At 42.4% G+C, this 14,201-nt stretch overlaps 1 protein-coding gene across 1 annotated transcript; it reads left to right on the top strand.

Moving 5' to 3' along the window:
- Window positions 1-12,490: 12,490 nt before the first annotated feature.
- On the top strand, window positions 12,491-13,563 carry LOC107394588 (salivary glue protein Sgs-3-like). Its single transcript, XM_054744935.2, has 3 exons — window positions 12,491-12,593; window positions 12,736-12,794; window positions 12,879-13,563. Exons 2-3 carry the CDS (start codon window positions 12,752-12,754, stop codon window positions 13,376-13,378), a joined length of 543 nt encoding a protein of 180 aa, XP_054600910.2. The 5' UTR covers window positions 12,491-12,593; window positions 12,736-12,751; the 3' UTR covers window positions 13,379-13,563.
- Window positions 13,564-14,201: the final 638 nt, after the last annotated feature.

The following is a 14,201-nucleotide window of genomic DNA, read 5'->3' as shown; positions in this document are numbered from 1 at the left end:
TATCATTAGTGTTTATTCCCTTGTGTTCAGTTTTGGCATACAATCCGTTGCCTCTAGCTCCCGCTGAGGCATTGCAGTGTGGATATTTATTTTTCTCGTCTTGGTTATGGTGTTTGCTTCTGGGTTTGTTAGTAGGGAGTCCCAAACTGGGTTACTCTGTCTTAATTTACTCATGTTTATTTAAGCCCATTTTCTGTTAGTGTTAGACTGTTGTTTTGGTATATAGACCGTGGATTCTGTGAAACTTAGAGGAACATGCTCTGCACTGAATACATCTATTACCTTTTTACCTTTTACATTTAATGTTGCAGAATATAGTGGGTTCTTCATTATATAGGGCAGGATCAGGCACACTTCACAAATTGATATCTCACTCAGCTTTTTTACAGTCTTTGCACAAAGATACCTCTCAGAAATCACACACGCCAACATGACGCCCAGGACACCTCAGAGAAATTAATAATATTGTCTTTGATTTACAGGCACATTTTCAACAAGATGTATTCTTTATTTTCTACAAAGAAAACTCAAAATAATCACAACCTGCAAACAGAAATATCTGTTTCTTCAGTTTTATTTTGTAACATTTTAATAATAATGATGTTGCATCATAAAGTAGTGATATTGACATTTTTTCCACATCAACACACCCACTCAAACACGTGTGCTCTCGCTGGTTTCCACTTGGTGGTGCCACTGATTAACAATAGAAGTAGTATATTGCAGTAGAACCAGTTTGCCACTTCCCATTCTATATTTGATTATGATGGTGGTGGTTGGGGGGTTCATTACTTGATCACAACAACTGGTCACTGGAACAGAACCTCCTTAGTTTAACTTGACTTCGACTCAAGCTGCAACTTTATTTTTTAATGTTTGATATGTGTTTTGACTTGAAGAAAGATAATACAAAAGTAGTGATATAAGCTCATTCAGGCTCACTGTCCCCTAGCTAGCCTAGCACACTAGATGAGTAAAAAAGTTCTCTAGGAAAATATTTCTAAAAAAAACAAAAACTGCAGAAATTTGCATCATTTTTTTTACTTAAAAGTGCTCGCTATGGATGAATAATTAAAAGGTTTATTGTTTATTCTTTATCATATATAATATAAGGAGGAATACAATGCTGACTGTATGAAAGCCAAAAGGATGTTTAAAATGGACAGAGATATGTATTTATCCAGGATGTCAGCTGAACCTCTGGAGGAACCAGTGTGACCAATAAATGGAGCTGGAGAGACACCTAAAATATATTTAGTGCTTCAAAGCTTTACGTGACAGGAACACTTGGTAATTTAGACAGTCCAAAGAAAATGTCAATAAACCACTTTGATTTAGAAGAATGACAACAAAAACATGCTTTGACTTCATTAAGCTCCAGAAGTGACTAAATCAGGGGTACCTCCCAGTGTTGGTGTTTTTAAAATTGGATTTAGGGCTGTGAGGAAGTTTGTTAGAATGTACAAAAGTAAAAACATTTTTTTTAAATAAATGTATTCTGATATCTTGCACACGTACCTTTGAAATATGTTAAAAGTACAAAAAACAATCCCAAGTAAAACATTGGATTTTCCTCAATTTATTTTTTTGGGCTAAAAGGTGATCTGCATTTGAAGCTGATAACCCTGCAAAAAAAATGGGACCTTTCCAATTTGCCATCAACATTACCTGCTGGAAGTTGAGAAAACTGTTTAGATGAGTGAAGATGATCAAGATGAAGGGGCATACTGGTGACATTCCTGCTAGGATTGCAACTCTGCACCAGGCCCTCATAATTCTGGGATGAACATGAAGCAAACACGAAAGTGGTGAAAATTGCAGTTCCATCCTCATTCGCTAGGGGCTGGCACCAGAAGTGAGCAATGCCAATTTCACAGCAGAAATAAATATGTTTACTGCTTGGTTTAAAAAAGCCTTTTAGGTTTAATTGATCTAGTTCACACGGGTCTTTGTAGAATGATGAATTCAGCCTCATCCCGAGTGCCGGCGCCCACTTCCATTTTTAAACTGCACTTGGACACTGAGGGCTGTGGGTGAAAGTGGGGTGTTGTGGTGGCATCAGCTGACATAGGCCAGCTGATTGCCTGCACTGCCCGCTCACCACAATCATGGAATACACCTCATCAACACACACTGACACTGTATTGGAGCAGGCGGAGGGAGACTAGGGGTCTTAGCACACCTCTGTTGTCACTTGGCTTCCCGGCGCTGGAGGCTAGGAGGGAGATCTGGCCGTCCGGTTGGGGTCTGGGGTGGTGGGTTTCTTTGCTCAGCGTTGGGCGGGGGAGCCTGCTCATCAGCACCCCAGCAGAAAGGGTCGAACTCTGGGAACCGGTGATGGTTTTACCCCATGTGCAGCAGTACTAGCACCAGAGATAATAGGGTGGGTAGGGGGAGCATGAGTTGGTGTATGGCTTGTATTTTTGTAAGTCTTTGGTTGTATGTGTATGTGTGAGCATGAGGGAGGGAGTGTGTGACTGTGTCTGTGTACGACTGTATATGTCAGGTGGGGCTTTTGACGCCTCCTCTCTCCCGGGACCTTTTACTGCTATACATCTTCGCCTCCCCTCCCCCTGCCACACTTGGTGTGGAGTGTGGCGCCTTGGTCTGCCTGAGTGTTCGCGGCTCCCAGGTCAGGCGGTTTAAGATTTTAGCGTCTGTCTGATTAATCCCGGTGGTTGCCTGGTGGGGTCTGAGTCCCTGGGCTCTGCTGGGTCCCCGGCGGGGCTGGTCGCACCTGGGTCCCGGGTCGCTGGGTTCCGTGCTCGGCCGGCTGGGGGTGGGAGGCTGCGGGCGGGCCTGTGGGCTTGCCCTGAAATCTCCCGGGGCTCTGCCGGCTGATGGTTGTGGCCCCCCGGGACGATCCTCTGTGCTTCTCGAGGGAAGCAGGGGCTTTTCTGGTTGCAATCTCCCTGGGGTCCCTGTGCTCTGGGGCAGCTCCTGGATCTCTGGGACTTGGAGCTCCTTCTATCTCCTACACATCTTTGGGGGGCAGATCTGTGGCCCCACACACTCTATTGGACACTCCTATGGAGAAACCTTGCATATACAAGCACGTGTACATCCACAGGTGCTCACATGGTGCTCTCATAATTATGGACTTGGGCATTTTCAACACATGTCTTAAGGCTGTGGTTGACACTTAATGCACTGTGATTTATTATCGTGTGATTGTTCAGTAAAACAATGATTGATTTTATATTTTCTCATCAAGTTGGCACAGTGATAGCTTGCCCTTGTTCGTCATTGTTTATTTTTGTGGAAAAAACAAATACCAGCAGAAACACCATAGCCAGCACCAAGGGAGCAAGGCTCAACTGCATAGAGGCAAATATAAAGACCAGCATCAGAACCAACCACACAGAAACGACCACATTAAGGCAAAGAACCCCAACTTTGACACTGTATGCACAAGTGAACTTGGAGAAGAGGAAATGAATCAAAAACAGTTTTACTCGGTTACGATTAGTGAAAAGTGTCTGCACAGTGTTGAAACCAAACAGCCCAAGGAAGAAGCATACACAGTGCTAAATGTAAAGCCACCGGGTTTGCCTGATAATGGACACATACTCCTTCTAAAGATTGACACGGGAGCATCAGGCAACACCCGTCCACTGCACACATTCAAACAAATGTACGGGAACAGCTGCCAAGCTATGAACAGGCTGCAAGAGAGCAATACAAAACTATCTGCTTACAGTGGCCATAGAATTCAATGCTACGGAAAAATAGACATCCCATTTCAGTGGAAGGATTAAGAGTGGGTCAGAGCCATGTTTTATGTTGTGGATGTACCTGGACCAGCGATTGTAGGACTGCCTACATGTGAATCGCTGAAGCTTGTCACAGTGAATGTGGACTCGATAAGCAGCCAAAGCGACTCTGCAGCCAAAGCAACTCTGAGAAGCCAAAGCGATCCATTTCACCACTACAAATATCCACAATAAAGGATCTGAAGCGAACATACCCTGACCAATTTGACAAAATTGGTAATTTCAGTGGAACCGCCAGACTCATACTGAAATAAGATGCTGAACCATTCCAAGACCCACTAAGTAAATGCAGCATCCACATCAAAGACAAGCTTCAAAAGGAACTGAATACCTCGTGGAGCAGGGTGTGTTACGCAAAGTGGAAGAACACATGGATTGGTGCTCCAGCTTAGCATACAGCACAAAAAAGGACGGTACACTCCGGGTGTGCCTAGACCCCCAATAGCTCAATAACAGCCTGAAAAGATGCCCACACAAGATTCCAACAGTAGAGGAACTCAACCCAAAGTTTTCTAATGCTACAAAATTCAGCAAAGTGGATGCTAAGGCAGGATATTGGTCAGTCCACCTGGACCCAGAATCACAACTCCTAACCACGTTTCGCACCCCATTTGGTAGGTACTGCTGGACACGCCTACCTTTTGTATTAAGTGTGTCTCAAGATATCTTTCAGGCCAGGACAGACCAAACCCTCCAGGGGCTGGAGGGTGTAGTCAGCATAGCTGATGATATTGCTGTCTGTGGGAAGTCAGAGGAAGAACACGACAAGAACCTGATCAAACTGATGGAACGTGCTGCTAAGACAGGGTTGGTGTTCAACAGTGATAAATGCACCATAAAAGAAACTCAGATCTCATTCTTTGGAAATCAGTACACAGCTAAGGGCATCAGACCAGATCCAGCTAAAATCCGGGACATCCAAGAAATGCCAAATCCAAAGAACAAAGATGAGCTACACAGATTTATAGGGATGCTGACGTACCAGTCACCCTATATTTCCAAGTTTACCGACAATGTGCACACACTGAGGTGTCCTCTAAGAAAAGATGCAATATGGTGTTGGGACCACAACTACCAGAAATGCTTTGATGAGCTAAAGGCTATGATCACAGAGAATACATGTCTAAAATACTACAATCCCAAAGTGACCCTGACAATGGAAGTAGATGCGTCACTGAAAGGCCTGGGCGTGGCCCTAGTGCAAAACAACCAGCCTATAGCTTTTGAATCCAAAACACTCACAGAAACGCAATCGAGATACAGCAACATTGAACGAGAGATGCTAGCCATTGTGTATGGCATACAGCGTTATCACACCTATTTATATGGGAAGTCATTTGTAGTGATAACGGATCGCAAGTCGCTTGTTACTACATGCAGAAAACCACTACATGCTGCGCCACCCCAGACTACAATGCATGCTAGTGCAAATACAGGGGTACGACTTTGAGATTATGTATAGGCCAGGACCACAGATGATCCCAGCAGATACACTCAGCAGGATGCCAAACCCCAAAAACGGGAAGGAAATAGAGCTAGATGAACGTGTAGATGGAATAGCCCTAGAAACAGAAGACCCTGAGGTGCACACTGTGGCACTTATAAACTTCTCACCAGAAAAACAGAGCGTCCTACGTGAGGAAACCAACAACGACCTCAAATTAAATGCGCTAATGGAAGTGATCTACCAGGGTTGGCCAGAGAAAATGACCGATCTGCCCAAAGATCTGTATGCCTTCTGGCCTTTCAGAGATGAACTTGCACTGGAGGCAGGAGTAATATTCAAAGGTAGACAGATTATTATTCCAGACTCTATGACCAAGAACATCCTGGAACAGCTACATGCAAGTCACCAAGGAATAGAGAAAACACGCAAACTTGCAAGAGAGAGTGTCTACTTGATGAGAATCGATGAGGACATAGATAAAACATGCTGATCCTGTAGAGTATGTGCAGAACACCAAGATGGACCTCCAAAAGAACCTCTGCACCCTTACAAAGTACCAACAAAGGTGTGGCAATCACTAGCATCAGATATGTTTGAGGTAAATGGCCGCCAGTTTTTACTGACTGTGGACCGATATTCCAAATACCCTGAGCATTGATGCAATACACACGGCATCTAGTAGAGCTATCGCACAAAAAATGGAAACATACATGTCAATGTTTGGGCGTCCTGATGAAATCCTGACAGACAACGGTCCACAGTACACAGGACAGCCATTTCAGGACTTTACAAAAAGCTGGGGAGTAAGCACATCACAAGTGCAACACTACGCAAAGAGTAATGGATTTGTGGAGAGACATGTGAGGCACATTAACTCTAAAGAAGGTACTAGAACACGGTGGAAATCTGCAGATTGCATTATTGCAAATTAGAGCGACACCTATTGACAGCAAACTGCCATCACCTGCAGAGTACTCTTCAGAAGACCAATCACCACCTTGCTGCCAAGTCGACCTGATTCTGGGAAGGAGGAACACAGGTTGCAACTGGAACAAAGATCCACAAACATGAAAGAACAGCATGACAAAACCATCGGCAGGGAACTTCCACCACTCCATCCTGGACAGCACGTGACTGTACTACACCCAGAAAGGAAAACATGGTACCCAGCGACCTCTGTAAAGAGATGTAGCGAGCCAAGGAGTTACATAGTACAAACTCCAAATGGAAATCAGGTCAGACGCTGCAGGATGCATCTGCGGGAGCTGTTCAGACCGCACCAACAGACTGACATGGAGATAACGCCACAGAGACCAACACAGGGGAGCGACAGCATTTTTCCGTATCAGTTAAAGACAAAACTGGCCAAATAACAGACACATTCCCCAACTTGAAGAAGAAAAAAACCTTGAAGCAGACAAAAGTATGTTACAAACACGCACCAGATGTGGCCGAGTCATAAGCAGACCAGCCCACTATAATGACTATGTTTGAAATGCTCTAGCCAGCTAAACTTGTTCATCACTAGATGTTTTCCAATCTCAGTTTCAGCAGATTGTATCTACTTGTTTCTTATACTCTATATTATACAGACAATTCAAGTAAAATGTGAAATGTGAATATATATTTCTTTGCTGACAGGGGGGATGTTGTAATAGGGTCTATTTTACAATAGGAAGTGCACAGCGCGGAGTGATACATAAGGAGTGGGGTTGCCTGGCAACGTCTGTTGCTGGTGTACGTGTGTTGCTGGCTGAAGAAGTAAACGTTGAAAACTTCAACCACAAGTGCCCTTATTTAAAATACCAAATAACACTTCACTAACGACTGTAAAGACATACCGGTTTTTCTCCTTGAAGCATCAATATGTTCCATCTTTGTTGAAACACCTTCCTTCTGCATCAATCTTTCTCTTCCTGGACATGTTGGGATCATTTGTGGAAAGTTGTTTTCACTTGTTGCATTAAAAGGACTTTACGGAGTTTTGAATTTTTATGCTCGCTATTGCCCCCTCAGGCCAGAAGTGTAATGGCAGCTTTAATAGTATGCTCGTGCACGAGGCGCGCATGCTGTACGTGCACACTCCTTAACGAAAATAACAGCTGAGACGAAGCTCTGTGAAGCTGACGGGGGTCAGCTCTGAGAGCTGACAGTCCTTTGTGTGTGTGTGTGGGGGGGGGGGGAGGACAGAGGACAGGAGAACGTGCAGCTAATTAATTAAATAATTTGGTTCCTTTCTCTTCAGCACAGCCGACAAAGGTTTATGACGGGTCAGTCCTCCTGCATGCTCAGATCATTCCCTTCCCTTGCTTGAAAAATTGTTCCAAAATGAAAGTTGAACCCACATCTTTTTTATCTGTGAATTCAATGCCGTTCGGCGAGTCTCAAATAAAAATGTGGGCATCTTACTGTAAAAAATATACCATTAATGTAAAAAATAAAGTCTAACAAAACCATATTCACTCGGAGAATCAAACCCAGCTCTTCTGCACGGGAGTCCATTGTCTTTCTAAGTAAGCTAAATCACCAGTGACGTCTTTTGTATCTGTAACATTTCTATCCTTGATGACAGCTGAAACAACGTTCACAGAACGGTTCGGAGCGAAAATGGCTATTTTGTTGCTAATTTGCAGGAAATATCTAGAAGAAAGTTCTACAGAAAATAGCTAAGGGTCCTCAGAAATGTAGCTAGGTTCATCACTAGGCGTTAGGAACAGCGACAAAGTTGCTGAGTTGGCACTACCTCTCTCTCTGCTGCTAAAGCTACGGATAGCAAATGCTACGGGCTATGCCTGAGCGTGAACGCGCATGAAGCAGCCTGCTCGACCCGAGCAGCTCTCTTTTTCTGTGATTTTACAGAAAAACAGGCAATCACAGTAAAAATGCCAGGGCTCATTCTACAGGACCAGGGCATTGCAAGAGAATGTATGAAGAAGAAATTTATTATTTCTATACATGTTTTGGCTGTCAAACTTCCATAATGCCCCTTTAATTAAACATGGACGTAGATACACTGCGACCTAGTGGCAGAATACAGTCAATGCTCTACTAACACAGTCGCCATACATTGTGGGAAATGTAGTTTATAGTGAATGTTGGCTTTGACATGACATAGACCTATTTTTAGACACTTGAAGCTCTCGCGGGCCACATAAAATGATGTGGCGGGCCACATCTGGCCCACGGGCCTTGTGTCTGACACGTGCTCTAGAGAATGGCATCATCAATGCAATTCCAAAAGTAGGCAGGGGCAGTCTCTGTATACATCTGGGAGTGTTACTCTGGGTTGCTGTCTGTCTTACCATGCTCCAGTCAGTAAGAGCAAGATAGTACTTATCACTGCAAATGACACAAGCCTGGAGGAGTTATGCTGTGTGGTGCAGTTGCCAATGCAAACAATATCTTCTGCTAGTCGAAACCTTCTCTGCTGTTTCTTATAAATGTTATGTTAATCTTTTACAATTGCAGCAGTTCAATTGTCTGTAAATGCCAATTGTTGAATCAAAATGTAATAATGATGTATTATATGGAAATCCTTTTAAAATCACAGAAGGTAAATGAGGCATTTGACTGTATTTTTGAAAAATTACAGCAATAATACAAATTTAATTGTTAAATGTTTCTTGTCACTTAGGCACAATTTGTTACATCAGTACATGCATGATTCATTTATTTTTTATGATACAAATGAGCCATGAATTCATAATTTAAGAGGTCAAGGATCACTTTTTAATCTAAAACGGTGAGACAGTTCTTCCTACCAGATGCTCAAATAACAGTTTGAAGTAGTATATTTTTTTAATTTGAGAGCACATAAAGGGCACAATACACACCCTGGTCATCACATGCAGCTTTTATTTATCATGTAAACACACTAATGGACACAAACCACAGCTGCCTCTCCCCTAGTCCCAGCTACCAACCTGAGTTTATGATGAATTTAAGATTTTAAAATAGCCTTTTTTTAAGATCATGTTGGTGAACAGGCTGCCAAATGTTCACAACCTAACAAAGTAAAGCTCCTTTTTAAACTCTCTGTTTATATTTTGCTATTTCCCTCTGTGCTTTGCTGTGGGTAATTTCTTCCTCAATTCCTCAAATCAGCTGGTTGGATGATGGCTACCTTCCTTGAATCTGGTTCTGCAAGAAGCTTCTTTTTATCGTCCGTGGAGTTCAACCTTAATAAGTATTTCTTAATAGGAGTTGCAGACTTTTTCTTAGTTATCTTACTGTCCTGCATCACATTACTCGTTATGTGATGTTCCAATAAAGCACAAATGGTCTATTTAAGCCATCTAATTAAATTATGTGGAGGGTAGGGGCACTGTAGATCCAACTGTTGTGTGAAAAAACTCTTTAATGAACCAAGAGCACAACAGAAGGCTAAAATAAACAGACCCAGACTAAACAAGGGCTTGGCAGGACTAATAGAGGAGCGTGGAAATGATAACACGGTCTGGCTTTGCACAAAGAGATCTTGGTGGTGAACTGGCTCTGAAACCAGGGCAGCTGGAATATCTAAATTATGCTATTGAATAAAGGAAGACAAAAGCCGGTTAGACAAGTACATGTAAGAGAAAAATTATAGAGCAAACGTCAAAATTTTAAATAATAAAACACAGATAATGACTTGTCCAATTAATGAGTAAGAATATACTAAAGCAAATAACTCACAACCAGTCAAAAAAAAAAGAGTGTTAGGTGTCTTTTTTTTAAACAGGTGAAGCAGAGGGGATTCTGGGTCTGGGTGCCATGCACCAAAGATCGCATCCACGTAAAGAAAAGAGAGAGTTGTGGGGGTGGAGGGGATGGAGCCGGCGCAAGCAGGATGAAGCGGCAAAAGGGTTAACAAACAAACAGATGAAACAAATAAACAAACACGATAGAGAACAACAAACATATCTGGGTTTGTATCGACTTCTATGTGTCTGTGTCCATATATTGTATGTAACAGTGTTTTTGTATGTCTCTGTGTGTATTTATATAAATGTGTGTACATCTAGGTCTACTCAAGTGTATTACTAAGTGTTACTTGGGCCTAGTCCACACGTAGCCGGGTTTTTTTTAAACGAATATCCGCCCCTCCAAAAACTTGCATCCACACCACCGCGTTTAAAAACAAACTCTGTCCACACGTACCCGGATAAATACGTTGTTAAGGACATGCCAGACCTGTAGGCGGCAGTACTTCCCCCGTTCTTAACCTCGTCCTTCGTCTGTGGTCTTCCGCAAGGAGCAGTAATTCCGCTTGCAAAAACAAACAAGCAGAAAGCGCTTGGACAATTGATAAAGCGAGCGCAGCTCTGAGGGCATCCATGCTGTCGGCTAGTGTAAACACAGGTCGCACACGTGATGTCAGCATTTTTTTGTCGCAGAAAGTGACGTTGCGGACCTTAAAACTCCGGTTTTGTCTGTCCACATGCAGACACCCAAAACGGAGAAAACGCAGATCTTCACTTTGGCCGGAGTTTTTAAAAAGATCAGTTTTCGTGTGAAAAAACTCCGTTTTCGTGTGGATGACAGGCCAAAACGTAGAAAAATATCTACGTTTTGGCAGATCCCCGGCTACGTGTGGACAGGGCCTTGGTGTGAGCTTGTCTGAGGGTATGCCTCTAGAAGAGGTTTTTAAATGTGGCCTATGTGGCAGAGCAAGGGCGTCACACATGTCCAGGCTGCTGGCAGCCCCCAGAGGATGGACAACAACCAGCAAGCCCAAAGGAAGGTCTTGAGCCTGAGGAGGAAAGATAAATCTGCTGGGGATGCTAACCCAGCCCAGCACAACCAAAACATCCCAGCCCCTGACACAAGATAGTAAGAGGTAACACCACCTCAGCAACAGAAGGCTCGCAACATCACCCAGTGAGGGGCCACCAAGCACAGAGGAAATGAGCCATAACTCACCTCCACCCCCAGCAGAGCAAGCAAGTGCGGGGGAGCTGATTAAGGTGCCCAACCCATGAAAGGGACATTTTCTGGTTACATTTGGAAAATGTAGATATGAATGTAAAAACAAAACAAAGGACCTCTTTATTATTTTACTAGTCGGACAAAATAGCTAGAGTTTTATCCTATGACTCCATGTATTATTCGCTTGTAAAACCGCTGCTGCGTTGGCATTAGTAAATCGACTCAGAGCGGCATAACACAGCAGTGTTTTATGAAGAACCTTAGCCGGTAAAAAGAAGTGACCCAGAAGGTATTTTTTGTACCCTTAAAAAGCTACAGCATTTTTTTGTTTTGCTAATGTCAGGTAAAGAAGGCTAAAGGCTAATGCTTAGTTAATATTGCTAACAGTGTATTAAGCAACTTTTTAAGCAACTTTTTTCTGTTACCAACAACTGAATATTACAGTGAAAAGTATTTTTCTACTTAACAGCTTACTGTGTATGACTCATCTTTACTCTTCATCTAGAATCTTCTGGTCCTAAGCTGTTGCCGGCAACAGTCATGAAAATCACAAAACGATGATGAGAAAGTCACTTTTTAAGAAAATGGGCTGTAGTAACCAAGTTTGACCACAAGATGTCATTCTGACTTCATTCTTACATAATGCACCTTTAAGTACATGACTTTCTGGCTGTACATTTGTAAAGTTTCTATCATTTATTTACTCTATTTACATTTTTTCATGAAATTTGCTGAAAACAACATGCCAGTTTGATGAATTAAATTCTACTTAGGGGCTTACATACTACACATTTTATAAATGAGCCAAAGACACCTTACTATCATCCAGTCACACATGTAAAAGGGTCATTAAAGAAAAAACTTGTCTAACCAATGGCTGTTCAATTCACTTGTGACTGGACTTGTGATTGACTTAGTGGAAGAAAAATATAGAAACATGACAAACACACCAACAAATGTCAACAGATCCAGCACCTCTCTCTACCTTTGTTCTCAGTCAGCCATTCCCTGAGTGTGTCTGCCTATAAAAGAGGAGCAGGAATACGAAATCACCACAACTTCAGCAGCTACACAGATCAACACATTGGTTTTGAAATCACCTGTAAGTATATTATATAATTTTATGATGTATTTGAATAGAGGGAACATATAGTTTCATATGCATACTGATTATCTTTATCATCAACAATCACTCTTATTATTATTTTTTTAATCACACAATTTGTCTTCTATTGGAGATTAACTTGGGTTTTGTTGGCATCACTGCTTTTCTGTTTCTTCTAACATTGTCAGTTTTTGGCTTTAGTTGATTACACTCACCTGCCCTGAATCTACAATCAGCCAGCTGTTCATCATTGCAGGAGAAACGCTCCCTATATAAATAGTCTTGTGTTGCTACAAACCATTGTCTGACTTTATTGGGGTCTTGTGATCCTTTGTGTTTCCTCCTGTGTGACAGCGTTCATGTAAGTTTTTGGTTTGTGTTTCTTCTCCCTAGGATTTGCAAAAACTGTTTTCCAAATATAAACTGCAATCAGGTTTATATCAAAGTAACATTGTACATTATTTTCATTATTTTGACTGTTTTGTGTTTTCTTACTCTTCCAGTAATCCGTCTAATAAGATGACCATGCAGGCTATTATTTGGGGCATTCTTCTTCTTGCTGGTAAAGATGATTCCTCCCCCTCCCCCCCAAATCTTTTAAAATTATGTTTTGGTCAATCCTTAAAATCTCTTTGCAAACACACAGCTACAGCAGTCTCAGTTGATGGACAGGCCACAGTGGTCCCAACCACCTCCACCACTACAGCTTTGACCACCACCACAGAGGCCCCAACCACCTCTACCACCACTACAGCTTTGACCACCACCACAGAGGCCCCAACCACCTCTACCACCACTACAGCTTGGACCACCACCACAGAGGCCCCAACCACCTCTACCACCACTACAGCTTGGACCACCACCACAGAGGCCCCAACCACCTCTACCACCACTACAGCTTCGTCCACCACCACAGAGGCCCCAACCACCTCTACCACCACTACAGTTTCATCCACCACCACAGTGGCCCCTTCATCCACCACCACAGTGGCCCAAATCTCCACAACTACGGGTACCTCCTCGACAACAAAAGCCGCCTCTGCTGGCACTACACCCTCAAGCCCCAACTCAACAGCCACCTCAGCTTCTCTAAACAGAATGAGCCTTGTGTCTATCTTTGTAATGGTGGCATGTCTTTACTTTTAAATTGGTGTGAAAATTTCACTTGCTTTGGGGGTAAATGTTTGAGATGAGTGTAGCTTAACTTTTATGTGCATCAATATTTTAGCTGTCTGTGCATATTCCTGAATTTCTATTTTTGTAGTGAGGTGGAAACTGTATATATGTGAATTGTAATTGTTAAATAAATGGATCAATTATTGCTAACTTGATTTTGCTTTAAGTAAATCTTTACCTAAAAACCCGAAGGTCTGTACCTCTGACTAAAACTTAAAGGTGTCTTGGCTTTAAATATAAAAGCACCAAGTTCAATTGAGTCAATGATTGAAAATGACTTGTCTTTATTCTGGTATTAAGCACCAAATGGCCTGCAGAGGGCATTAATGTAAAGGCAGCGAACTACCCTGTCACGAAGCTGTTAAGCAAGCTTCAGCACAGCTTGCTACACAAGGACTTGGTGTGAAATGTAAATGTCATTCCCAATTTAAAGAATTGTCAACTCCTGTGACTGTTATATTCACAGTGTTAAAATCTGGATTCCAATTAGGTGTAAAATCTAACTTGATTAGTCAACTTAATGTGATTTCTCACCAGCTTCTAGTCCTTAAGTTATTAGCTTTAAAACTGAGGCTTGCCTATTTACAGTGTCACCCTTCACTGTCAAAGGACTGCATCTTTGTTCTGGGACTGATAACCCTAGGTTGTCTGATTATACAGGTCCTCAAATTAGCATTTTGTGATAAAATTCATTTTCTGTAATGTACTGAAACAGACTTTCATATATTAGATTCATTACACACAACTGAAGTAGTTAAAGCATTTTATTGTTTCTAAATGTGGCATACCGCTC

Source organism: Nothobranchius furzeri, chromosome 19, assembly GCF_043380555.1.
Source record: "Nothobranchius furzeri strain GRZ-AD chromosome 19, NfurGRZ-RIMD1, whole genome shotgun sequence".
In the NCBI taxonomy this organism is placed as follows: Eukaryota; Metazoa; Chordata; class Actinopteri; order Cyprinodontiformes; family Nothobranchiidae; genus Nothobranchius; species Nothobranchius furzeri.
The sequence above is the reverse complement of the archived record's forward strand: the minus strand, read 5'-3'. Positions and strand labels throughout refer to the sequence as shown.